Here is a 26377-nt window from a genome sequence, read left to right as displayed (position 1 = left end):
CCCACACTCACGTGACAGGGTTGAAGGGCCGTTTGCTGCGGTCGGACTGCGACTGCTCAATGTTGATGGACTGGTTCAAGGCCTCTAGCTGGAGGGAAAGATGTGGGGATGTGATCAAGAGGGAAAAGCCAAGGCCTTCCCCTTCCCACTGTTCGCCCAACACCTCCTGCACAACCAACACGCAGTGCCTAATTTGGGTGCAGCCCCGACAGAGGGCGAATGGGTCTTCCCAAATGCCTCCAGAGTCAAACAGGAGCAAGAGGAAACCCTGGGGACGCCCGGGGAGCAATCAAATCCATCTCAGAGTCCTATCCCAAGAGCTGAAGATCAAGTATGACCTTCAGCATTCTCCTGCAGACCCCAACGACTCGGCATATGAAAGATGTGGCGTTGGCCCGATCTCAGCTCCCCTCCTCCCTGCTGCGTTTGCTTGGCTCCCGCTTGCCTTCACTCCGTGCAGCTTCAGGTAGAAGCACTCTAAGGGCTTCAGGCCCTCGGGGGTCTTCACATACTTGGGATCTCCAAGCATGCCGATGTAGACCGTGACCTGGAAGTGATTCTTCTTCTGGCACACGAAGGCGTCGTCGCCCACGGAGAAGTTGAACCCTTTGTCAGCATCCACGCGGTAGGTGAGCATGGGGCTGTGGAAAAGGCAGCAGGCATTAGGCCGGAGCCCTGAGCACGTCATGAGAGGCCCGCTGGTTTTACCCACCACGTTCCTGAAGCTGCCCGCGTGCCCAATTCCCGTGGAATCAGCAAGGCCTGAGTGGGAGGAGGGGGACGCCGCTGCCCGGCCAACACGCACCAGCTGGGGAGGTTTAATCTCCATCTCCTTAATGGGCTGGTTGCCATGGGAATGAGGGAAGTATGTGGCCTTTAAGCAAGTCCCCTGTTCTCTCACCACCAAAGAACTCGGGCCTGGCGGGTGGGCCCCTGGGATGCATCTCAGCCCATCGAGAATCTCCAGCGGAAGACCAAAATCCCACACTTTCCCCTTTATTTTTGTGCTTAAACGCTCAGAAGGCAAAAGGCAGCTCAGCCCGGCCTCCCATATCAGCCTTAAAACTCACTGAGCGCTTTTCAGGAGGGTTAATGTTGGAGGAGGGCTGGGGGCCCGTTCCCAGTAACACCGGGACGCAATTCCTCATCTCCTGTACCCGGGGGACCGTGCAGTCCCTGAACACAGGCCAGATGGTGGAAGCAGAGCACTGTCTTAGCCCAGAAGCACGAAAGGAATTCCCTTCCACTGCTGCTCGCCTCCCAGCCTTAGCCATCAGGTGTCCATTTGGCTCCTCTGGCTCAGCAGCCAGGACTTGACCTGGCCCCAGAACCCTCTGCGCTCACCCAGGGGTGGAGGAGCCCTTTTCCCATCTGCTTTCACCCCTCTGCCACCTCAGCTGTTTCCACTTGAAGACAGGCCGGACTTCCAAACCACATCTGCTTCCAAACCATGCTCTGGTTATCATCACTCAAACCGACGGCTGCTAAACATATGCCGCAACAGGAAGGCCATCAGGCTGAGTCCTGTTCCCTGAGCTCCCAAAGGACTCAGGCTGTGACCAACATTACCCCCACAACGTGGGGTGCACTGGAGGGCACCTCCGCTGCCACACATCCTACCTTTCACCTTAACCCACAGTTTTAGCCAACATGGAGACCCGGGTGTCCTTGCCACCTCATCCCTGCGCTCGGAGGTTGGGGAAAGAAGGGGGGAGCAGCTCCTGGGGTCAGGGACAACAGCAGCCAGTGGCTCGGGGGCAGCTAGAGTAAGGCTGGCCGTTCCCAGTGAGCGCGAGGGCCAGAGGGCAAAGCATCAGGAAGAAAAGGTCCAGGGTCAAATGGATTACTTTGGGCAGAATGCCCCGCTGACAAAAGCAGATTAACGCAGGGCTCGGAAGGCCGGGATCAGAGGAGAGGTTTCAGGGGTTACCAACTCCCCATGCTGGGATCCACGCTTAGAGGAGCAGGGAGTGCCCTCGTCCTCTCAGTGAAAGTGCAGAGCTAAGGGAAAGGCAATGCAAGGAAAAATGCCTCTGATAAGGAGGGGATCTGCATTCAGATCCGTGGGCAGAAAACGGGATCGTCAGAGGGAAGTTCTCATGCCATCAGCCGTTTTCTTTATGGAAGGAAAATCTCCTCCACCTCTCTCCTGTTCCAGATTCCCCATTATTTGCACCATTCCTAAGCCATCGTGCCTGCAATGCCCCATGGCTGAGGGTCCGCTCCGTAATTTCATGCTTTGTTCTCCTTCCAGGCTTCCAGCACCACCTCAGCCCATCTTCACCACCAGCTGAAATACATTCAGGACCGGACCACGCCACGCTGCTCCCTGCCCCCTGCGGGACCTGCAGCTGTTGGTGCTGGCTGTAGGGTCGCCTATTCCAAACCAGGCTTCCAAAAGCTTGCTTGATGGGAAGAGACTGCAGAGCTAAGCCTTCCCCTCAAACTGCCTTACCTCAAACTGTAAACATTTGGGGAGAGGGAGGAGGGAGCCTGCTGGCATTTATCAGAGTGCACTGTCAGGGAGATGGATTGCTTCTGCTCCCGAGAGTAAATTAGTGAGCTGCCTGGTTCCAGGCCTCTTCGGCACCGCTGCTGGAAACCACCTAAACCTTTTGAAGGTTCAGCAAGTCTGAAACCACAAAACCAGTGCAAAAGGCCAAGGAGAAACATACTACCCATAAAACTAATCCGGAGACTTAGGTCTCCTACAACCAACACGGATTCCTCAGCCCACATAACCAAAGCCTGAGACATAAACCAAGCATGCTAAGGCACGGATTTCCAGGCACCTCCGCTCCTACCCATGAAGGAGCCCTTCTTTCCTCCCTCTGCCCTCTCCTGCATTTCCTTAACCCGATCTGCTTCTAAGAGAACTACAGCCCACAGTCCCACTACAACTACACCTGCAGGCCCGGAGGGCTCAGCAACCTTTGCTCTTCTCCTGGCTACAGCCCCTGGGCACAAAGAATCTGTTGCCATCCTATGACAAGGTTCACCCAGGCACATCTCTCAAAAGGCAGAAATGCTACCCAGGAACTGCAGGACTTGCTCAGATGCCCCCCGTGCTGACCCCAGCTCAGCAGCGGGGAAGGAGCCTGGCTCTGAGATGCAGCCCAGATCAGCAGTAAATGAGAAACGGCTGAAGGGCACGGTGGGATACACCTGAGGAACAAAAAATCTCTTGCTACTGGTTATCAGTGCCTTCACCAAGAGCAGCACGGGCAGGAAATGATGGAAGAAAAGGCCTCCTTGCATCTCCGAGGCAGAAGAGGAGGAAGATGAAGCACCACGAACCTGAGAAATCTGCCTCCACGGGGGCTGTGAGCACTTGTCTTGCTCCATGAAGGAACACTGTAGGCTGGATGCAGGTTTGTCGCCCATCCATATATCCAGGTGGGCCTACAGCTTTTGAGAGCTCAACCCTCCTGCACAGGGCACACAGCTGCTCGTTGGGTGCAGCAGTCACTGCTGAAATGCTGGCAAGCTCTTGAATGGTGAGAAACCACACCGGGATACAAAACACAACAGTTTCCTATGGGCTCATGGCTCAGCCTCTCTCCTTAACGTGCCTTTCTGGCCTTGTCTGGAGAGCAAGGGTAGGGAAAAATCAGGTGATTCAGATGATTCAGATTCCTGGGGCTGTGAATAGGTTGTGGGCACGTGGATCACAGGGGAGAAAATATGCTTCCCCTAGGGGCAGGAAACTATAACAGCACAGACAAAGTGCATGACAGCTACAACAGGCTGGGAAGGGCCGGCTCTTGCTTAATGATCCTAGAGGAAACTCATGTGGAAGCGCTCTCGGATCCCAAAGAGTACACCAAAAAGGAAGGAAGGGACTCCTACCTGCTAAAATGTTAGTTGGTTGCCCAAAAAAAAAAAAAAAAAAGAAAAGAAAAGAAAAAAAAAAGCCCTTAAAGAAGAAAGAAGAGAAAGCTGAGTTTGTGCAGTTCCTCCCAGCTCTATTCTGGTGCAGTGCTGCACCAAGAGACCCATTTCAATGATCTTCTACTTAGAAAGAGACGTGGGCTCAGCTTGCACAGCCTCTCCTGGAGCTACCTGACTGCTGAGCTGCCACAAAGAGGGAGGAGACCGCTGAGGTTGCTGTGTGCTGCAGAAAACGCAGCTGATCAATCCTTCACCTTTCCTCGGGGCCGAGTCCAGCACCACAGCAACACCACACGTGGGTTCCTAAAATCGAGGTTGAAGCCCTTTCAAAGGAATTTAGCCATTACGCAACTGGGCCGCGACCTCAATGCAGCAAAAGCAGGTTTGCTCTGCCTTCCACCCTAAATCCTAAAAGCAGGTATTAGCAAGTGACCCCGAGCACGGAGCTGAAGGAGGTGGTAGCTCAGGGCTGGGTTTGCAGGAGTTAAAAGCCGCACTCTGCAGCACTCCAGCGACTGCAGCGCAGTGTTAGTGTGCCTGTGCAACATCAGGGCGTGCAACAAACCTCTGCCACGGGAGCTGTGACGTGTTGCAGGTGAGAGACCATTTACCCAGCACGGGTAAACAGTGAGATGAAAGGCAAAGGAGGGCTCATTGTGTCAGAGAGAAAAACGAGGTCATGCGCAGAGCTCTTTGGACCCCGCTGACTACAAAGGGTGCATTTGTGCTTCTGTCACACAGGGAAACCCCCGCTGGCACTGCCAGCGGATGAGGTGGCTTTGTCAGGTGGGAAAAGCTCGGCGCTGTAGCTGCCCAGTGATGCCCAGGCCCTGGCTGAAAACCAAGCACTAAAGATGGGAAAACAGTTTGGCAAAGGGAGCCTGCCAGGAAGCCGCCAGGTCACGGCACGCCAAAGAAAAGATTCACACCACGGAGGAAACAGCGTTGAAGCAGAGCTCTGCGAAGGACGATGGAAGCAGTTTGGGAAAACAGAAGCAAAGGCCTCCCCAACTTAAACCTCTCCTGCTGTGGCAAGGGAAATGGGCACAAACACGGCCTTTGCAAATGGCAGGGTGTCACCAAAGAAGTAACCATCAGTCACTTCTCTGCAGGGCTCTCAGCCACACGTCCTTGTCCTACCTTGAGCACCATCTGGGCAAGCTATGACGACAGCCCTGGGTTATTTGGCACCACAAGCAGAGCAATCCATCCTCCGTGTCCCCCAAGAGGACCCTCCCAGCCTCTGGCTGTCCAGAAAGAGAAGGAAGGGAAGCAGGGCAGTCTGCTCAGCTCCTGGAAGCCTGCCTGCTGCCTGCCTGCTCTCAGTCACCTCTGAGGAATGTAGGGAGGATCCAGAGTGGGCTCCTCCTGAGCACTCTTTCCTACAAGGCTTGTTCACACTCTGCCTCCACCCTCTACCCCAGCTTTCCTCTCTGCCTGCACTCCTGGCCTCTCCACCCCTCCCATTTTTCCAGCTTTCCTCCTACCTTCCCCTCTTTCTCTCCTCTCCTCTCCTCTCCTCTCCTCTCCTCTCCTCTCCTCTCCTCTCCTCTCCTCTCCTCTCCTCTCCTCTCCTCTCCTCTCCTCTCCTCTCCTCTCCTCTCCTCTCCTCTCCTCTCCTCTCCTCTCCTCCACCCACCAACCACTCCTCCTCCTCAGGCTCCTCTCTGCACCGCTCTCAAGATGTGCTGAAGTGGCTCTGGATTATCCCCAGTCATTCCTGCTATGCATTGTCCTGGAAATCCTAGCACACCTTTTAAAACCCTGCAGCTTTTGAAAGCCTGGCCAGGGGGAAAGCGTGCCGCACATCCAAATGGTGCTCAGGCAAGGCTGTGTTTGCCAAAAGAACCCCCCCCAGCGGCAGCCGAAGGTCTGAGTGGCTGCCTCCAATGCTGCTGAACTGTTGGCTCCTGCAGAACCAGACCCGTTCCTTAATCCCCCGCCGTTCACTCAGAAATGCAGAGAAAAGACCTCCCCCATGGCAAAGGTACAGGCAGGAGTGTCTGCACCACAGGGCAGGCAAGCAGAGGTCAGCAGGTGATAAAAGGCAAGGCAGGTCCAACACATTGCACCCCCCAAACCTCAGCCCTGGAATGAGAAGTCCATCGAATGAAAGGCTGGACGCGACTCTGGATGAATTACTCACAGTTCTTTATAGTTGGCATCGTAGAGAGTTGCCCACTTGTTTTGCTGATGTGGCTGCCACTTTATAGACTGGTAGTTGGGGTCTAGGTAGGAGCCATTCAAGCTGTCGTTATCCTGGATCAGGCCTGCAGAGGGAGAAAGATGCGTTTCAGTCACCCTGATGAGGCCCTGGCAAGTCCAGCCTAGCGAGTGGCAACCCTGCCCAGGGCAGGAGGTTGGGGCTAGATGAGCTTTGAGGCCCCTTCATTCTATCATTCGATAACTCTGCGATGCAGCGCTCAGTTGGGTACGAGCACAGGGAAGCAGGTCGCCTCCTGGCTGCCAGGGCACAGCATGGCACAAGGTCTGGACCCTGCCCTGCACCTTGGGGAACTCACACTCCCCAGGCACCGCCAGGTTTGTGTGCTGGGGAGCGATTAAAGGGGTGAGGGGCTGAAAACCACGTACCTGGAGAGAGAGGTCCCGGCTGGTGCCAAGGAGGAGTGGGAACTCTGTCGGGGTTGAGTGGCACAGACCCCATGCCTGGCTCCTGCTTTATCAGCCCATTGAGCATCTGTGCGCTGAGGGTGTTGGGGGGCGACTCGGAGTGCTTCCTTTTCTTGGCAGGGTGCACCGGGAGGCTGCGGGACAACGGGGAGGTGACGACCCTGCAACATCACCACCTTCTGCCCACCCGCCCACGCTGAGTTCTGTGCCAGAACACACAGAACACACCGAGTCACATCTCAGTTTCCCCTCTGTCCCAGCTCTGAGTGTCCCACACTCCGGGTCACCCCCACCTCGACACCTCCCCACAATGCCCCCCCGAACCCGAAGCACACCAAATCCCAATGCCCACTGGCCTTACTCTGCTCCGTGCTGCTGCAGAAGCTGGTGCAGCATCTGTGACTGCTGAGCGTGGTGGAGGTCAGCTGGTGCCATGCCCTGCCCCATGCCATAGGGTGGCATCAGGGGCTCAGCCTTCATGTACAGGTCCCGCTGCAGGCCAGGGTAGTGCGGGTGGGAAGGAGGGGGCACGGCCTGCAGGTGGGGAGGAGGAGGAGGAGGAGGTGGCGGCGGCGGGGGGTGCTCCAGGCGGGACGGGGGGATTACATGGCACATGTTCTCGGGGGTCATGGTCCGGAGGAGGTGAGGATCTTGAAGGAGAGAGAAAGAGGAACTCCTGTGAGACCACCACGAGGTCTAAGCTTCAGTTCCAAGCCCGGCCACGAGGAATTCCCAGCGAGCACTCCTTTGCCATCAGAACCGAGCTGCACTCAAAGAACCCGAACTCAAAGGGCACACAGGTTCTCAGGCTGAGGGACAAGGGGGAAGGTTACAAACACTCCTGGCATTTCCTAAAGCTCGGCTACCCTGATGTGCTGTAGTGAAAATGTGGCCAGGGGAAGGGTCAGGCTGGATATTAGGAGATAGATTCAGATAAAAATGTCTTTGCAAAGAGTGGTGCTGCATTGGCACAGCTGCCCAGGGGGGTGGTGGAGTCACTGTCCCTGGAGGTATTCAAGAACCATGGAGATGTGGCAGTGAGGGACGTGGTCAGTGGGCACGGTGGGGATGGGTTGAGGGGTTGGACTTGATGGCATCGCCACTGCATCACCCAGGAACTACGTGGATCAAGGAAGAGTGGTGGGATGACGGGCCCGGCAGCGGGGCCTGCCCAAAGCCTGTGCCTGGAAATGCAGAGCCAGAAGGTGACTTTGACCTCCACATTTAAATAAACAAAAAGAAGCATTCAAATGATCCCACCTTCCTCCTCGTCTCTGTGGAATGGGATACTAAAGAAATGCCACGCTTGAGATTGATTTGACTAGGCTGCCATCAAAGTAAATGCTGGTGGAGAGCCATGCAAATCCTCTGCAGCTGCCTAGGCTGCAGCTCAACACACGCTCCACGCGTGGCAATGCCAGCACACAGCAGAGGGCTTCAGCTCAAACCCAAACACTTCTGGAATCTGGACTCATAAATTTACTATAGAAACCAAACACACTGGCACAAAAGTTGGTGCACGGGCAAGACTCGAGCGAGCCCCCTCTCAGATGGAGCAGGAAATCACAGAGCCACAGCACGGCTCGGGTTGGAAGGGACCTCAAGGATGAGCCAACGTTGGCACCATTTCAGCAGCTTATTTTTATGTTTTGTAGAAACAAACGGGCATGGGCCGTATGCCACGTGGGTGGGAAGCAAAGACCGGAGTCTGGTGAATTGCACTGATCCTCTCCACCAGCTTCTCCATCCTCTCCGCATCCCAAAATGAACAGTGGGGAGAGAAGCTTTCCACCCGGGGCGTGCTTCTCTGGCACAATCACACCCTTCTACAGTCCAAGTGAATACACGGAGTGATCAAATGAGGAGCTGAAGGCAACCGCAAGCTCCCCAGGCACCCTTGGACAACGAGCACGGACAGACTCGGGGCTGCTTCGGGGCTCGCAGAGCAGCCCCCTGCCCTGCCCTGCAGAGCACTGCGAGGAATGGGTTTTCTCAACATCTCCAGTGCGTGTGCTGCACGTGGGGCCCTGCAGAGCTCCCTGCTGCCTCCTCTCCTCCCTGGGCAGAGTGCTGGAAGCGCGTTGGAGCAGCTCTCCCCTCGGTGAGCAACTCGGCCTCTTTGTTATATTTAAGGAAGGGGCAGGAGGAATTCCAGGGATTTTTTTTTTTTTTAGCAAGATAAACAGAACTCTTGACCTCTTCCATCAAGGAAAAAAAAAAAAAAAAAAGAAAAAGAAAAGAGTAAGTGCTGCTCCCAGTGAGGAATGGCTGGAGCTTGGGGGGAAGAGGGTGCTGCTGGCGAGGGGGGGAGGGAGCCCAGCACAACCTCCCCTCCTCACCGAGGGGTTTCTCCCAGCAAAGCACAGGGAAGGTCACCACGATGCTGGCTGCCCAGCAGGGAGCCGGGGGGCTGGCAGTGGCCGTGGGAGGGGACGGGCTCTGTCTCACCCTTCGCAGGGGGAGCCCCAGCTCAGAGGGGAGGGGAAGGCACGGAAGGAACTTACTGCTGAACGGAAGGCTCATCTTGGTCTCCCCGAACCGGGTTCCATTTCAGGCACGTTCTCCTTGCCTTTGGCTCACACGGGGCACAGGGCAGGACAGGGAGGCTCCAGGTGCCACATCCCACCCTCCCGGGGCCGAGCCACGCTGCCGATCGCTCCCCGTGTGAGTGGGTTCACATCTCTCCTTCCCTCCCGTTCCCTTCTCTTGCTCGCTCTCCCCCCCTTGCAAAGACCAGCAGGAGAACAATAGGCGAAAGTCCAGGGATATTTACTAACTGATAATCTCCCCACGTATTGCAGCCGCCTGTTTTCTCCCGTCTGATAAAGACTGCAGAGCCAACCACTTTCATGGAACACAGAGGGGGAGGATGTCGGGTTTGGGGTTTTCCTTATTATATATATATTTCCCCCCCCCCCCCCTTAAAGCACTTACCAGTCACCTGCTGAGGGGAGTAGGCTTCTGAACCAGAGTCAGGGGGAGAGTCGGGTAAAGTGCTGCAGAGAAAACAGAAGGGAAGGTCACTGTAAAGCAGCTTCCAGCCACGGGATCAACTGGTCTACCCGGAGCAAAGCGGTGTCCCACCAGAAGCCCATCACCCTGAGTGCCTCCAGTGACCACACGGGGACTGCACTGCTCCCACCATTCCCCACAGCCCACACTTCTGGCAGCAGGGAGAGGTGTTTTGCAGACCTGCCCATGAGGCTTTCCCATCAGCTCAGCAGCTTGAAGTTGAGCAGAAAGACATCCGTTCCCCAAAGACCTTTGTGCTTCACCATGGAGAAACGGGGGGCTCTGGGGGGAGCTGAAAGCACAACCTGGGAAGCCCACGGGCTGCACTCTGCTGTGCGACCTGCACGGACCTGAGCACCACCACAGCTGCCAGCTGTATCACTCTGCCTCTGCTCCAATCTCCAATGGCAAGATTCGGTCCTAACTGCAAAACGCAACTGAACTGGACACTCAGCTGCACAGCCAGGGCTCGGGGACAGCGACCACAGAGAGGGTGTCACCTTTTCTTCCTTCCTTACTGGAAGCTGGGCTCTTCAGCCATTCCCAAAACCCCGCCTTGGAAATCCACTGGAACCAACGCTTCCTTCTCTTTCTCCCAGCCCCTCCTCACCAGACAGACCTTCAGGCCGGGGTAAATCTTCCACCGTCCTGGTGCACAGGAGAACGATTTGCTCATCTCAGATTCTGGCTCTTCTCTAATAGTATCTTGCAGGAGAATACATGCATGGAGTGAGTCGAGGCTCTGCTGCCAGCTAGACTGAGCCACGGGCACTGCAAGCCAAAGCTGCAGCAGGGCTGGGCAGGGTGGCTCTAGAGAAAGTGCTTGCAGTGTGCACTACCCCTGCGCAGATCACTGGCAGTGGGATATCCAGGGAGGGAGGTATCTTGTCTGCCCGCTTGTATCCGCTGCCTTGGCAATCCCCACCACACTCCAGCAGCACAGCATTCTGCAGAGCCTGCTCCTGCTATAACAAAATGACCAGGGACAATTCGAGGACAACCGGAGCAGAAAGATGGGCGCTACGCAGGGAGGTCGTGCAGGCACACCCTGCTCATGGATAGGGTTTGTGGGCGTTCGACACGGAGGCTGCTTCTCCAGGAGAAGCTTACTGCCACGGGATGAGTCCTTCCGGGATGCTGAAGAAGTGCTGCCAGCAAAGCGGACCTTGTTCATTTCACCCAGCCAAGGCCTCCATCTCCAGCAGCAAGCACTTGCTTATGAACCCTGCTTCCACCATGTGCAGTGACCACCAGGTCCCAGTGGAGTCCAGTCACGAAGCCACATCCCAGGCCAAGGATCCACCACAGACAAAGCAGCACACATTCCCAGGCAAATGCCTCCATCAGCTCCGTGACAGCCCCAAAGGATGACATGAGCTCTTCCCTCAGCCACAGCAGTTCCCGATGCCTCCATGACGGGTTTGCTGTCCTCCTGCAAGTCAAGGTGACGAAGCCAGCAGACAGGCAATTAGACCTGGTTTACGAACGGAAGAGAGCTATGATCCTACCCATGACTTCTCACACCCTGGAGAAGGCCAGAGGCACACAGAAAGAAGGCATCCCGCCCTGCTTTTGGGCATGGCTTCCCCTAAGACACACTGCTCCACTGCGACTCCCTAATCTGGGAATAAGATAAGGGCAGATTTTATTTCGGTTGTCACATCCTGAAAGATCTTTCCCAGTTCATCCGAGCCAAAGCCATCCCAGTGGAGCTACATTACAGATCCGATTATTCCTTGCAGCTGGTGGACTGCGAGCATGGGAAGCACCACGCCGTACTTGCTGGCAACACTAGAGGGCACAAAGCAGAGGGAGAAAAGCCAGAGAGGGCTTTGTAGAGACGAGCAGCAGCTCTGGGGTCCTCCCGGCCTCCGCGTCCCTTCCGTCCATCATCTGCTGCAGAAGGCACACAGCTCAGCTGTGCTCTCCGCGTGGTGCTGCCTGTCAAGGCTGCCGCGTTGCCGTGCCCTCCCAGCCCACCAGCGCCGTCCCCCTCATCATTCCTCCTCCCAGTTGTCCAGTTGAGTCCATCAGCAATACTAAGACTGGATTACCATCTTCCCCTTCGCTGGGGCTGCATCCAGAGCCAGTTACAAAGGGGTATAACTCCAGCATGCCCAGCGTATAACACCACATCTTTCTTCTCTTCAGTATCTAAGACATCAGGCCAAGGGAAATGTGTTTTTTTGCCCAGCTTAGCTAACATCTTCCCCTGGGACTGCCAAGGGAACATCCTGGAAAGAAAGTTTTGTCTTATTCAGGCTTATTCTGCATCTTCTTGAAAAGGATGACGCCACGTCCCGTCACACACCTGGGAGATGTGCATCTGTCACCCGTCTCCCTGTACCCGCGTGGGGTGCCACCGATCCTCTCCAACTCACCACACACAGACAAGACCAAAACTGAACAGCGTTTCAGAACACTCACGACAAAGCACCTCCCTGTGAAGGCAGGGCTTAACGTTGGCTGACACGGCCGGTGGTTACGGCACCATGGGACGAGCCACCTCTACCCTCCAGGCCCCACCGGCCTGGAGGACTGCCGGTCTCGCCTCGTGCCCTTGTCCTGCCACCCCAGCCCCACTTACCCAGGTGCGTAGGAGGCCTTGGGCTCCGATTTGATTGGAGGGACCATGTTGTTTAGGCAGTGGCCACCGAGGTAGCCCTTGGGCACCGCCATGCCATTGTTGTTATTGCAGTTGAGGTGAGCACCATAGCTGGGTCCGCAAGGGTTGGCCAGGAGAGGACCGTGACGGATCGGGATCTGGCTGCCCGGGGGAGGAAGGTGGAGGGAACCACTGGAAGCAGGGTTGTTCACATGCCCAGCACTGCCGACGGAACTGGGAAGAGGCGCGTTGACGGTGGCTGAGCTGGAGGGCTGGGGGTGTGCACAGCCAGATGAAGCAGAGATGTCAGGGAAACAGCTGAGAGAGAGAAGGCGATAACCTCAGCTGCAAGACAGGTAGGCGGCACTTTCCACCCGCTACCCAGCCCTTCAGCGACGGGGATGGAGCCACTAAGGTGCCCTGGGACACCCGGAGGAGGAGTGAGACAGCCAGCATTGTGGTGGCACCAGCAGGAGTGCACAGCTCGGTCACTTGGATCAGTGGGAATGACGCAACCCCAAAGGGTGAAAAATCCACCTGTAGGGATGTCAAGGCCAGAAGTGCCCGGGAAACCGACCTCCTATAGGGGAGGACTCTAAGAGGGACAGTGGTGCATACAGGGCACAGTGATTTCAAGATTCCTCGCGTTGCAGAGCTTCTCCACAGAAAACAACAACAAGCACTGTTCCTGCTGTGGAGCAAGGGAACCACTTACATATCTGGTGAGTCCTCCTTGCTGATGTACTCCTCCAGGATGCTGGTGTCGATGTTAGATGGCTCCAGAGCTCCATTAATGTCGTGGCCTGCGAGGGGAGAGGAGGCGGAAGCCGTGAGAAGGACATGAAAGGCAAAGGCGTTGTAGAGCAGAACCACCACCAAAGACCTTTGCAGAGCCAAAACCAATGCGAGAAGACCAGCAGATCCCGCGTTTTGAGAAGGACCACTGGGCCATAGCCATCTGCATCCCAGTGCAAAACCAGACAGCGCCGAGGCCGGGCGAGCAGCGGGTTTCCCTCTGCCTTCTGCCGAGGCCTCCTCCTCCCCTCTCCTGCCTTGGAGAAGCTGGGCTGGGTTTTGTTGACAGAAAGTGCTTTCTTTATCTGTCTCTCTCGAGTGGGAGTCTGCAGCTCTCTGGGGTCGCTGCCAGCCCTCGGTGCCAAAGACACTGCCAAGAAAGTGGAAGAGGAGACCCGGCCCCGATAAGGAAGAAGGCCCTTCCCAAGAGGCTCAAAGCTCATGGGGCCGGCCCTCACCCCCCACAGCCTGTGTGCTGGGGAAAGGTCAACCAATGAACCACAAAAAACCCCGTACGGGGGGTTCTGGCCCACACCCGGCCAATTGCAGCGCTCTCCTCTGCAAATCCCTTTCATAGTAAGACAAGCAAATTGGCAGGAATAAATCCAGCCAGGAATTCTGCCAAGGTATGTGCATGGACAGGGGAATCTCTCCCTTGGTAACGAGGGGGAATGATCCTGGGGATCTGATCCCAGGAGGACATCCAGCCCTCGGGGCACCGTGGGCAGGAGGAGGTGACGTGGCTCTGACTGTCGTTGTCCTGCTGCAAGCCATGCTTGGCTGGAAGAGCTCACCACGGGTGTCTGTGTCCCCCACCCATCCCCAGTGATGCCCTTCACAATCAAGGCACCTCTTCTGCACTCTCTCCACCACCCCACTGTTGGCCAACAAGACTGAGCTACAAACCACACGAGGAGCCTGGCAAGCACTGGCCACAGAAGCTATTGGAAGACACGTCTCCATCCCAAGTTCTGGGCTGGGGACCTACGTTTTCAAAAGAGTGGTGCTGCACTGGCAAGGGGGTGGAGGACTCCCTGCCCCCAGAGGCGTTCAGTGAACGTGGAGATGCAGCACTGAGGGACGTGGTCAGTGGGCACGGTGAGGGAGGTCGGGGCTGGACTTCGAGCTTTTCTCAATCTTAATGATTCCATGATACCAAAAAGGCACTTGACCAATTTTACTGCCTTTCCACAAGCGATTGAGTGCGCCCAGGAAAAAGCCTCAAGATACCTGACCCCAATAGGTTTCCCTCCCATCTCCGAACCCCAGCAGCTTCTCCACAGTGGAAGGGGAGCCCAGGACCTACCCAGAAAGGACAGGAAGCCCTCCAGAGACAGCAGCACTGCAGGGCTCTCCTGTTTTTCTGCTGCCTTCTCTTAAAAGTCACCTTTGGGAGCGCTCAGCAGAGACCCAGGCGTGGGCTGTGATAAGAAATGTGATGCAAGAGCTGCGTCAGCTGTGCTGCCTCAGTAATGGCACAAGGCTGTGGGTCCAGCTGCGCACGCGCAATGGGAAGGGGCTGCCCACTGAACACGAAGGGCTGTCCTCAGCTTGAGGACATGGGGACAGGGAACGTCCCACGGGAGCCCGTGGCTCCCATGCATGCCGGGCTCTTACCGAAAGCCAGCTTAGGTGATTAATTAAAAGTTAATGCTTCTCCACACTGAGTCACGAGCTCCGAACGACACTAATAACGTTCCCTCCCCTTCCGACGTGGGATTAGGAGGGAGCAGGAAGCCACGCTGGGCAGCTCGACACCCACATGGCGCTGGAGCTTTTGCCACCTGTCTCCCCTCTCTGGTGTCCCCTCAGCCCCAAGAGGCACACTGACCTCAATGGAGGGGCTCCTTGGGTCAAACAACCTTCCACTTCACCCCTCCTTCAGCTGGTGCTGCCACAAAGGAGCTCCCAAACCTGCCAGCACCCTTCGCCCTGCCTCACCCTTTAGCCCCCTCCTCACAACAGCCCCGAGGAGGCCCTGAAGGCAAACTCTGCCACGAGAAGCAGACGCCAAACCCACAGCACCCTCCTCACGAGCAGCTCGGAGGCCCCATATGTGCGAGAATGTCAGGAATCCCAATGTTTGGACTTGTTTTCTCTGCCTTCCCCAAACCTCCAAACACGACCGCCATCCAAGCGGAGCTGCTTGCTGCCTTGCTCCGGCGGCGCAGGGCTGCTGGCACAGCTCTCCTGGTGATATCAACCCCTGTGCCCTTTCCAGGTGCTCCACCGCAGCCCGTTTCCCATCAGAGATGGGCACCGAAAGAGTTAAAGGCGTCTGGCCCCTGCAAGACATCATATTTACAGGTCTAAGAGATTAAACCCAGAATCTACCTCGAGTGATAGGCTGATAAGTTTATGGTATTTCTATTTATAACAGTCCCTCCCCCCCAATTCTTGCTCTGTTGCCTGTCTTCTAATCACCTATAATCCTGCCTGGGTCACCTGGGGGTGGGAGGAAGGGGGAGAGAGGAGGAACTTCATCCTGGGATCCACTAACGAGAACCAGATGTGGGAACCTGGAGATGACGAGGTCAACCATCTCCACAGGCTGGGGAACCCCAGTGGGGAGGAAGAAGAGACGAGGTTGTGCCAAGCCACGCATGGATGCGTGCTGCACCCCCACAGCTACGCACCAGAGGCCGAATTTTTGAGCCTGGCTTCAGAGACCCATTTTAGGGGGTGGTGGTTTGAATGACAAACGAAGCACTCTGCTCCAAAAGCAGCACTGCAGTGGAGATGAACAAAGAGCCACAGTGAGCATCCGCCTCGTGGCAGCGCGGATGGGGGCATCCCTCTGACATCTTGGCCCTACCTGGTCCCCATTCCGAGGGCTCCGGGCAAGGGACCTGCGATGGTGCTGGAAGCCTGCCTGCTCCTCCTGAGCACCCTGCTGACAAAGCCACCGCCAAGCAGGGAGGACGTGGCAGAAGCCCCCAGGAGCCACGCAGCCATGTGGCACCCATAGGTTGCACAACTGGCAGCCCATTGCCACATCGGCACATTCCCAGGGCCACGAGGGTTCTGCATCCCTTTCGGCTTCCTCCTGTGTTTATCCTTCTGCCCTGGAGGATTGGCTGCTGGCCGGGCTGCGAGCACGAGGAATCCAGGCCACAGCATGCTAACCAAACACCATCTAAGCTCAGGAGCTGAGGGTTTGGGATCGCTGCTCCCCAGCTGGGAACGGCAGCCGGCCATGCCTCGGGATGGGACGCAGGGAGGGTGAGAGGACACGGCAGTCCTGTCGCTGCTCAGAGCCCTGGGGACTGCAGGATGCTGAAGGCGCAGCGGGACGACCTCCCCTTTGCTCAACTGTCCCAACCCTGTGGGTGCAAAGGGGGAACGCAGCCCCTCTGGCAGGGGGGAATGCGACCCCGCAGCCCCCGCCTCCCCTCAGATCCCAGCCCAGCATTCCTCCTTAATTAATGCTCTTTATTACCTGACTGTAACGATAAGCAGTCCCTCCTGGCAGAAGTGGCTCCTGTAACCCGAGTGGGACGCCAAGACAGACCTCTCCCCCGTCCACCCCAGAGCACTTTTGGGACCACCCCAGAGCGAGGCCCTGCCTCGAGCTGTGGGGTGAGCCCCTCTGTTGATCCTCTTCAGCCCCTCTTCAGGACGGCCTGCTGGGGTCTGCACGGCTGCCAAAGGGAGAAACCAATGGTGCCAACCCAGCAGCTCCGTAACTTCAGGATCCAACGCTGATGGAGCTGACCTACGTGGGGTTACTCCCTCCTGCGTGCTCTCACCAAGGGGTTTCAAGGTGCATTAAGACACCTTTCTTGCTCACACACACATCACGTGCCCCTCACCACCACAAAGGTGGGACTGTTGCAGTCAATGCAGAAGTATGGCCACCGCACTTCCAAGGACATCACCCACCCTCCTGAAGCCACGGAGCAGCTCTTGCATCCCCACTGGTACGGGAGAGGTGGGGTTTAACCAAGACCTCAGATCCTGGTACTGTAGGATGAGCTGCAGAGTCCTCAGCGGCCAGAAGGTCCTCGGAGCACCAACTGGGCTCACCCAACAGCAAAACTCCACGCCAGTGCCACTCATGACGCACTGCAACCAAACCATTGCCATCCTCCAGCCCAACACCCAGAGTCAGCAGCATCCCCACACCTCCATCCTCCTCCCAAACCACCCCAGGCCCTCTTCTCTTCTTCTGGCCTGTCCACCTTCTCCTCCTTCCCTCTCCCTGCCCGACCCACACGTCCCCAGCTCCTGTCTCCCCTCGCCCCTTCCTCCCCGAGCCATTGCCCCCCCAGAGCCCTGGGTCCCTTCTCCTTCCGACTGCCCACCCTGGTCTCAGCCTCTCCTCCGCCCTTGCCAGCTGTGAACATCAGCGTGGATAGAGCCATTGTCCTTTGGGCATCGGGGCCGAGGAGGAGGGGGGGAAGGTGTGAGAGGGGACACAGTGGAGCGTTTGTGTGTGTCCCCGCTGCCATCAATGCCCTGCTTGTCCATTCATGCACTAAGATGGCAGAAACAGCAGCACCCACACAAGCGTCGCCATTTGGTGGGGTCCAAGGTGCCCGCCCAGGGGGGCACATTGCCCTGTTTGTTTGGGGAACGGCAGAGCCACGAGATAATGCCTGTATCTCCCTGCCTGGACTGAGGGTGGCGGTGGGGATGGCAGGAGAGGAGAAGGTCTCTCTGTGAGCTCAGTGTCTGGGAATAAGGCAGCAGGGAGAGGCTTCCAGCCTTCACTGAGCACCCCCATGGCGACCACAGCGACGCTGAACTTGCTGCAGGGCCGCTGGTGCTGGGGCCTTGTGGCTCCCAGAGAGGCTGCAGGGCCACTGTGCACACACGGAGCTCGGAGATGCGCGCCAGCCTCGTGCAAAGCAATCCTTAGGCATGAGGCTTAACGATCAGACAGCAACAGAACACAGACCTACAGGCAGCCAAGCAGCGCCTGGAACACTACGTCCAGATCGGGCATCTTGTTCCTCCCTTCTCGTTGGGAGGCAACAAGGTCCCTCCTGTCCAGCCTGGACAGCCTCCAGAAGAGGCCGAGCACACGAAGGCTGAGCTATTTATCTAGATGGGACATTTTCCAGGGCCCGGGGAGGGCCATCACTATTTCTGAGCACCCAATATCAATCTCTTGCAAACGGGAGTGTCGGGTCATCGATGCTTGGCGTTGGTTCAGGGTTGGCTCGTGAGCTGATGCGTCCTGCTTTGAGCTCTCTTTAGCAGCGAAGGGTATGGAGATGCATAATAAAACCCGTTGTTTGCTCATTCTGACCAGCCGTGAGCTGTCTCCTGCACTGGAACATAGCTCCTGCACCAGGGATTTAGCAAACAGTTCCCAGACAATACAGATCAGATACCGAACGTGCTGCTTGGATCCCGTCCCCCCTGCAGGCTGGCTGTGTGCTCCGGGTCTCACGTCAAAGCAGCAAAGGAGGAACAGTTTTAAACAAAAAGAGGGGAGATTTAGGAGGAAATTCTTTACCCAGAGACTGGGGAGGCCCTGGTGCAGGCTAACCAGAGAAGCTGTGGGTGCCCCATCTCTGGAGATGCCCAAGGCCAGGCTGGATGGTGTCCTGGGCAGCCTCAGCTAGTAGGGAACAACCAACACATGGCAGGAAATGGGGCTGGGAGGGCTTTGAGGTCCCTTCCAACCCAACCATTGTGTGGTTCTGTGATCTTTAAGGACCTTTCCAACCCAACCATTCTGTGGTTCTATGATCTTTAAGAACCCTTCCACATCAACCATGCTGTGATTCTACGATCTTTAAGGACCCTTCCAATGCAACCGTTCCATGGCTCTACGATCTTTAAGGACCCTTCCAATCCAACCAGAAGCAGGCTCACTCGCAGCTCCAGCTCCTGCCAGGGAATGCAGCAAACTACACAGCCTCCTGCCAGTGCTGTGACAAACAGTTGTTACGAGGGAAGAGCAGGAAGCAAGGAAGCAACAGGAATTGTGAGCGATTAGATCAATGATGAAGCCCCTCTGAGAGCCTTCTGTCCAAGCCAGCACAAGGCCACTTGCTCTCAGCTCGCTGTGCACTCCAGCACTCCCATTTGGGAGGCAACGCTCAGCCCTGCTGCTCTCCTCAAAGCCCAGCCTGAAGCCACAACTCCTCCAATGCTGACTGCCATCAACCCGACGTTATCTGCCTCCTGTGACCACCCAGTACATTTCCCTTAACGTTGAATGACCTAGTTAGAAACTTCTTCCCCTGTTTCCTTATCCCCACTGTAGCTCATCAGCCCTCCCAGTGAAGCTCTGTTGGCTGAATTCACCCAAAGCAGACATTTCTGCAACTCCAACAACCACAAGCTGTCTAGGGACGGGGAGCTGGCTTCGTCTCTCTGCCTCCACTAGCTGCAAAGGGAGCACTGCTGTCCAAGGTGCCACCGCCTCCATCCCAGGGCTTCCACACCTATGGAAAACCCACAGCCATCTCCACTTGGTATCCATTCAGTACCCCTTCCAAGCCTAGGGTTGGCTTCAGGCAGAGCCCACCCCCAGGACCCTGCACTCTTAAAGCTCATGTGGTTCAAGTAAAAAAGCCCAATAAAACCTCGCTACTGCTCCCCTACAAGAGCTAACTGAAAGCATTCCAGTCTGCATATGATAGGCTGGATTTCTGCTAGCAAAAAGCGGAGCCCGCATGATGAGACACCGCAGGTTCTGGACAGCCCAGTGGTACCATCACCTACTTATTTGTGCCTTGGATGAGTTAAGGAAAGCTCCTGCCCTGGTGTTCCCCGTTCTGCAGGTCCTCACATTGCTGTGCCTCGGGTCCCTTCAACCCCACAACACCAACAATGAAAGAAGTTTTGAACCACCATTCATCTGTTCTATGTTTTCCACTACGATGCACGTAAAAACTCACCCCCGTCCAGCTCTCTGTGCCAGCACCCCTTCCAAAGGCCGAACTGAAACAGGAGGGAAGGCAGACGGACAGACCCTCCCTATGCCCACCCAGAGCTCCTCACCGACCTCAGGGTTTGATCCAGATGGGACCTCAACATGGAAGGGGCTGCTTCTGTCCTTCTGCAGAGGTGAGCATCGATCAGATTATCAGCAAGCAGCCAACTGTGCAATGGCTTGATGGCCCTTACAGTGCCCCTTTGAAGCTTCTGCTTTGCTTTAAGCAGGTGTTCCATTTCCAATAAAGTCAAAGCTGTGCTTTTTAGTGCTTTATTGTATCAATGTCCATAACCGTTACTTGTCATAACAGAAGAGATAAGCCAAGATCGGGCTGACTGATAAACTGTTTGGTTTCCTGTTGGTTTGGACTTCCAGCAGATAGCTGTAATCAGCACAACGGACTGAAAGTCATAAATGAGAGCTGTTCATTAATAAGTGTCATCCGGCACACATTCTAACTGAGTTGCTTTCATTACCCTCTCACAAAAATCGGAGGCACCAACAGCTAGACAGTGGCATAGGAGTAATGAGAGCAGTGGAAGATGACTCGATAGAGCAATGGGGATGAGGAAGGAGAAAGAGTGGGAAGAATGGAGAGGTGAACACAGGCTAAGTCCAGAGAGGCTACGGAAACACAACCTACTGGCATCAAAACAAAGTTCAGCAAGATAAGGAGCAGGAGGAGGGCGTACCCATGAAGCCTGATGTGGGAGCCAACGGGTAGCCAAGTGTGGTGCCCAAAGCCATCCAGCCTCTAAGAGCACCCCTATTCCCTCCCCTGCGCTCTGCACCTCCCCCTGTATCTGATGGCCTCATCTCCTCCTGTCCACAGCTCTGGGATCAGCCTGGAAAACCCCAGAAGGTCACGCTGTAGGTTCTCTCTACTGAAGGATGCTGCCCTATGAGCTGGAGCCTGGAAGAGGCATCTGGCCAGCTCCATCCCAAAAGCCACCAGCCCGTTCCTGTTTGTGCCTCCAGCTGCTCCCCCGTCCTCTGGCGACGCACACGCTGGTTAATCATTCCTCAGGCACCTTTAGCTCACTGGGGTTCTTATCAGAGAGCACAAAGTCCAAGTCCCAACCAGCAGCACAGCTGCAGGGAGACAAGGGGCTTCCAACAAGCCTTGCCGCGACAGTGCCAGGCAGGGATGCACTGCAGGGACCTGCCTCATACACCCATGCGTGCCTCAGGGCAATGCCCAGCTCCCTGCAGCACTCACCATGGATGCTTTGCTCAATGGAGACTTTCACCACTTGGCATATACTGGAGAGCTTTGCTCTTCCAAGAGAGTACTTCCAGGTGACAAACCCTGCTTTGCTTCCTTACCTTGCATGAAGCCTTGAATCCTATGAAGAAGCCAAAGCAGCCCTTGGCCCTGCTACCCAAAACCATGGACAGGCAGTTGGTGGCTTTTGGAGAAGCTGGCGGCGCAGGCTGGGGACAAAAGCTTTGTCCTCTGGGCTCCTCAGCCCCGTGGACCTCTCCAGAAGGCCCACGCATCGGCAAGTGATTCCCAAGCACAAGCCCAGCACCAAGTCCTGCTCTGTGTCTCTGGGGGAACACAGTTCAACCTCCCGGCCAGGATCCACAGCCACAGACTCTACTCACATCAACAAGTCCCCAGGGCCACGTGACAACTCCCACCTTCCCATCTGCTCTCCAGAAGACCCAAGCCACTCACCGCTGCCTTCTTGCACTTGCGTGCGCCCCAGACACAGAAACGCCTTCCACGAGGCTCCTGGCCTCAGCCAGCCTTTGGGATCACTGTACCACATCCAGGCACGATGGGGTCAGCACCACAGCTGCCTGCCCTCACAGGAAGGGACACATCACAACAACAGCAGCACTTCTTTGGCCCAGCTGGATCCTCCATCCCACCCCAGCAGGGCCCCCTCTGGGCCAGCATCTCTTTCCGATACCCGTTGCAGGCAGCAGCCCTTGTGTCAGCAGGATCTCTGAGTCACCAGCAGCCCGGTCACATCTCCCCAAAGCTCCACGGCACCTTTTCCTGCCTCATGGCTGGTCCCTGCATGGGCATCGGGTCCCCAGACACCAACATCAATCTGAGCATGGGCAAAGTACCTCTTGCCATCCCCGACACAGCCTCCATGGGCGCACGTGGCTCTGAATCACAAGCCACCCCTTATCAGATGTCCTTAGAGATCCACCCTCCTACAGGTGGCTTACTCTGTCCCCACTTCCCCCGTCCTTTCACCACCCAGGAGAACGAAGGTTTGGGGGAAGCTGAGGAAAGAGGGCAGGACGCAGAGAAGAACCAGCATGGTTACGAGGGCAAGGATGAGCGCTCCAGCTGAAGGCTCCTGGACCTCCTCCTGCTACTCCTGGATGGAGCAACTCCCTCCACCAAGGAATGATCCCCAGAGCTGGCAATGGGCTCAGAAAGAAAGAGAAAGAAAGGGCAGTGAGGAGGGGAAGCTGAGCTGTGGGAAGATGGAGAGGGACCTGCACTGTTACCTGCTCGGATCCAGTGCATCCTGAGCATGGTGAGAGCGGACATCAAACCCCCGCCGCGTCCCTGCTCTCGCCCTCTGTCATTTTGCTGCTTGTCCAGCTTGCAGGGCTGCCGATTGCCAGTTTTTCTGTTCCTCTGGGGAAGAGTGGGAGGGCCAGGGAGTACACAGCTGCTACACTCTGGGATTTGGGTCTGCGAGGGGATTACCAGGAGGGATGGTCATGTGTTTGTGCTGTACCAGGTTCCCCGGGACGACTCTGTCACGGGCTCACTCTGCTCAGCAAAGAGCCCCACACAAAGCCTCTTTCCTTCCCCGCTGCACCAGCCCACCCCACAGACATGGTGACACTGCAAGGCCACCTCTGCCCCAAGCCGTGGCCCCATGTGGAGCACCACAGCGATGCACTGCAAAGCCTACTGCCAGGGATGCACTCAGGTCATGCACAAGCTGGGACCATTAAACACCCAGAAGCACAGACACTCTGACCCTGCGTAGTTGCATTGCTACCTCAAGACCAAGTGCCAAAAAAATCATACAGTCACAGAATGGTTGGGTCGGAAAGGTCATTAAAGATTGTAGAAGCACGGAATGGTTGGGTTGGAAGGGTCCTTAAAGACCACAGAGCCATAGAACGGTTGGGTTGGAAGGGTCCTTAAAGATCACAGAGCCATAGAATGGTTGGGTTGGAAGGGTCCTTAAAGACCACGGAGCCATAGAATGGTTGGGTTGGAAGGGTCCTTAAAGATCACGGAGCCATAGAACGGTTGGGTTGGAAGGGTCCTTAAAGATCACGGAGCCATAGAACGGTTGGGTTGGAAGGGTCCTTAAAGACCACGGAGCCACAGAATGGTTGGGTTGGAAGGGTCCTTAAAGTCCACGGAGCCACAGAATGGTTGGGTTGGAAGGGTCCTTAAAGATCACAGAGCCATAGAACCGCGTCTGGCTGCCCCCCAGCAGCTCAGGTTGCCCAGGGGCCCCATCCAGCCTGGCTTTGGGCACCTCCAGGGATGGGGCACCCACAGCTTCCCTGGGCATCCTGTGCCAGAGCCTCACTGCTCTCATAGTTAAGAATTTCCTCCTAAGCAGGAAAGCAGAGCAGTGACCCACATCTCCTCTCATAGGGTGGCATTTCCTATTGACATATGGGAAGTGCTCCAAAATACGCAATAGATCTCACCAAAAAAGTAGGCAGTACCACTAAGGCACACCTGTGAGCACACCTGTGGCCAAAACCCTTCACTAACACCAATGCGCTCGCTGCCTTGCTGGCAAACGGGGGGCTCCCCCCCAGCTCGGAGGCTCCCGTGACCCCAGCAGCAAGCACAGCCCCTGCACAGACACACGGGTCTCACAATGAAAACTTGCATTTAACCCTATTTAACCAACCACCACCTTTCCAAACCCCCAAATCCTCCAAGCTTTCAGTGCTCACCGCTCTTCTGGGCACTCCTTGCCCAATCCCCATGGCCAATCCACCCCCTTCCCCTTCCCCTGCCCCTCCAGCCCGGCTCTGCACATCCTTCCCACCATACATTCTTTAACAGCCTCTTATCTCATAAATTAGCTGGGAGAGAGAGGGATCCCAAATAGCTGAGCTCTGTCGTAACTCTTTCCCTTACGCGAGCGGTAGGCAGGGAGGAAGGTAAGGTTTCTAGCAGGATGCCAGCCAAGGGTCAGGAGCTTTCAACTCCCTCCTTTTCCTTTGATACAAAATACAAATGCTCCAGGCAAACACTCCCAATGCTATGGGAAGACCAAAGCAAGCTCCTTTAGCTCTGCTGCCAGAAGCCCCAGCATCCTGCGCGCTCTCCTCCCTACCTCACAGCCCTCCATCCCGGCCATGCTGTGCCCCAGCCCTTTCTCAGCCCGGAGCAAAGCCCTGTGCCTTCCGCACTGCCATCCTCCTCCGAGCCTCAGATCTCACAGAGCAGGCGACCACATTCCAGGGGATGATGCTGAAATGCTGGATGCCAGCTCGGATCCCGTGCAAAGCCGCTCCAAGCCAACGGAAGGGAATTCCCTCCTTATTTCAGCGGGGGGAGAAATGCCTTGAGAGTGAGACGTGGGAAGGGAAAGCACGGATACCTTTTAAAGAGGTTGTTAGAGAGGAACGACGAAATGGTTCCACTTTATCCCCATAAATTACTGGACTCCAGCAGACCAGCATTACATTAAACACCCAGAAGCCATTAACCCTTCAGTTCATGCAGATTCCAGGGAAAATCAGGCATCTACAGGCCTGTCACCTCCAAAAGAGCAAATGGGATGGGCTCCACTTTTGCGTTCAAACCTCTCCTCCCCAACGCTGTGTTATAACAGAAGCTCCTTAACAAAGGGATGCAGTTGACCAAGGGAGACAAACGGCCGCTTTGGGCTCCGCAAAAAGCTCTGCTCAGCGTTCTTCAAAGGAAGCAAAGGGCAGAGATGGAGAAACATCCTTCAGCCCTGGCTTTCTTCGCTCTGTTTTCACGTGGACGAGATGTTTTTAGGTCAAAAGGGAGATGGGGAGAGAGAGAGGTGGGAAGTAATAAGGAAAGAAGGGAAAAGGCCGAAAGAGAAGGGAAGAAAAATGGGGAGAGGGAAGGAAGGAGGAGAGGGAGAAGAAAGGAAACGGAAGGAAGGAGGAAAGGGAAAGGAGAGGGAAAGAAGGAGGAGAGGGAAAGAAGGAGGAGAGGGAAAGGAAAGGGAAGGAAGGAGGAAAGGGAAAGAGAAGGGAAGGAAAGAGGAAAGGGAAAGGAAAGAGAAGGGAAGAGGAAAGGGAAAGAAGAAGGAAAGGAAGGGAAGGAAGGAGGAAGGGGAAGGAAGGAGGAAAGGGAAGGAGGGAAGAACGGGAAAGGGAAAGGAAGGAGAGGGAGAGGGAAGGAAGGACGAAAGGGGAAGGCAAAGGGAAGGAAGGAGGAAAGGGGTAAAGCAGTGAGAGAAAGAGGGGAAAACGGAAGCAGAAAAGAGAAAGAGAAGAGTCCCAGAAGGGCTGAGGCTGGCAGGCAGCTCCCGACCACCTCGCCCAGCCTTCCTGCTCAAGGAGGGTCACCAAACGACCCAAGAGACGGACGGAAAGCCTCCATCCTGAGGTACAGAGCTCCGGGAGAGACAGAAATCCCACCGCCACAGGCAGAAAGAAGGGGCCGCTGTCCCGGGGGCACCTCCGACAGCGAGGGGCCGCGGAGCCCACGGGGCAGGGCGGAGGAGTTTGGTCCGCTGGGATCCCGAAGCACAGCCTGACGGCCCGGGGCGCTCCGAGGGGGCGGCGTGGAGCAGCCGGAGGGCACGGCGGTCCCGGCTCTCTGCCCTGCCGGCTCTCTGCCCTGCCGGCTCTCTGCCCTGCCGGCTCCCGGCCCTGCCGGCTCCCTCAGCCGCACAGCAGCCGCCCGCAGTCCGCACCGCTGCAGAAGCCCGCGATCCGCGAAGGTCTGCCCGCCGCCCGCCGTACCTTCGAAGAAGCGCTGCAGAGCCTCCGTCTCGTCCACCACCTCCATAGCTGTGCCATGCACCGGGCTAACGGCCGAGCCCGCAGGGGGACGGACAGCCCCCGGGGCCGCTCCGCGCGGGGCCCAGAGCCGCTGCCGGCGCCGAGCGCGGCCGCCCGCTGCCCATCGGCCTCCGCCGACGGCTGCCCCGCTCCGCCCCCGGCCCGCCCCGCCCCGCACGGCGCCCCCTGCCGGCCGCGCCGGGCAGCGCAGCGGGGCGGCCCCGCTCCCCGCGGCGGCCCGCGGCTCCGAGGCGGCCCGGATGGGGTCGGGTCGGGTCGGGTCGGGTCGGTGGCGTTCTGCGGGTCGGCGGTGTTTTCTCGCTTTCCCCCCCCTCCCGCCCCCTCGTAACGGGACAGCGTCTAAATGAAGTCACAGTGATCCGAGCGCAGTTCACCAAAAGGCGAGCCCATGCCAGCCCGAGACTGTGGGGCCATTCTGTGCGGGGCAGATAAAGCGCACAATGAGGTTTTGTCCAGCCCCGCGCACCCATTCAGAAGGGCAGCTTCTCTGATATATATAAATATATTTTTCTCGCTCGCACAGCTGTGCAGTGACCAATTCTTCTCGGCGGAGGGGAGGGGGGCTGAGGTTTGGGGACAGTAAT

At 56.6% G+C, this 26377-nt stretch overlaps 1 protein-coding gene across 12 annotated transcripts in view; it reads right to left on the bottom strand.

Moving 5' to 3' along the window:
* The window catches only part of C5H11ORF9 (chromosome 5 open reading frame, human C11orf9), a 38897-nt gene extending 12986 nt beyond the window's left edge, over positions 1-25911 (bottom strand). For 5 of the 12 annotated variants that reach the window (XR_005860179.2, XM_040701454.2, XM_040701458.2 and 2 more), the window contains exons 1-9: positions 21511-21856; positions 12855-12942; positions 12122-12457; positions 9457-9518; positions 6884-7172; positions 6484-6656; positions 6038-6161; positions 446-641; positions 12-88 (exon numbers count right to left, since the gene is read on the bottom strand). Coding sequence is in view for 11 of the 12 variants with exons in the window: in XM_040701454.2 (XP_040557388.1) it covers positions 12-88; positions 446-641; positions 6038-6161; positions 6484-6656; positions 6884-7172; positions 9457-9518; positions 12122-12457; positions 12855-12942; positions 21511-21604 (1439 nt within the window). In the remaining variant the exon portion in view is untranslated. Of the gene's footprint in view, positions 1-11; positions 89-445; positions 642-6037; positions 6162-6483; positions 6657-6883; positions 7173-9456; positions 9519-12121; positions 12458-12854; positions 12943-21510; positions 21901-22304; positions 22339-25733 lie in introns of those variants that run through there. The other 7 variants (XM_040701455.2, XM_040701460.2, XM_040701456.1 and 4 more) reach the window with 6 other exon arrangements.
* Positions 25912-26377: the final 466 nt, after the last annotated feature.

This window comes from Gallus gallus, chromosome 5 (genome assembly GCF_016699485.2).
Source record: "Gallus gallus isolate bGalGal1 chromosome 5, bGalGal1.mat.broiler.GRCg7b, whole genome shotgun sequence".
Taxonomy (NCBI): Eukaryota; Metazoa; Chordata; class Aves; order Galliformes; family Phasianidae; genus Gallus; species Gallus gallus.
The sequence above is the reverse complement of the archived record's forward strand: the minus strand, read 5'-3'. Positions and strand labels throughout refer to the sequence as shown.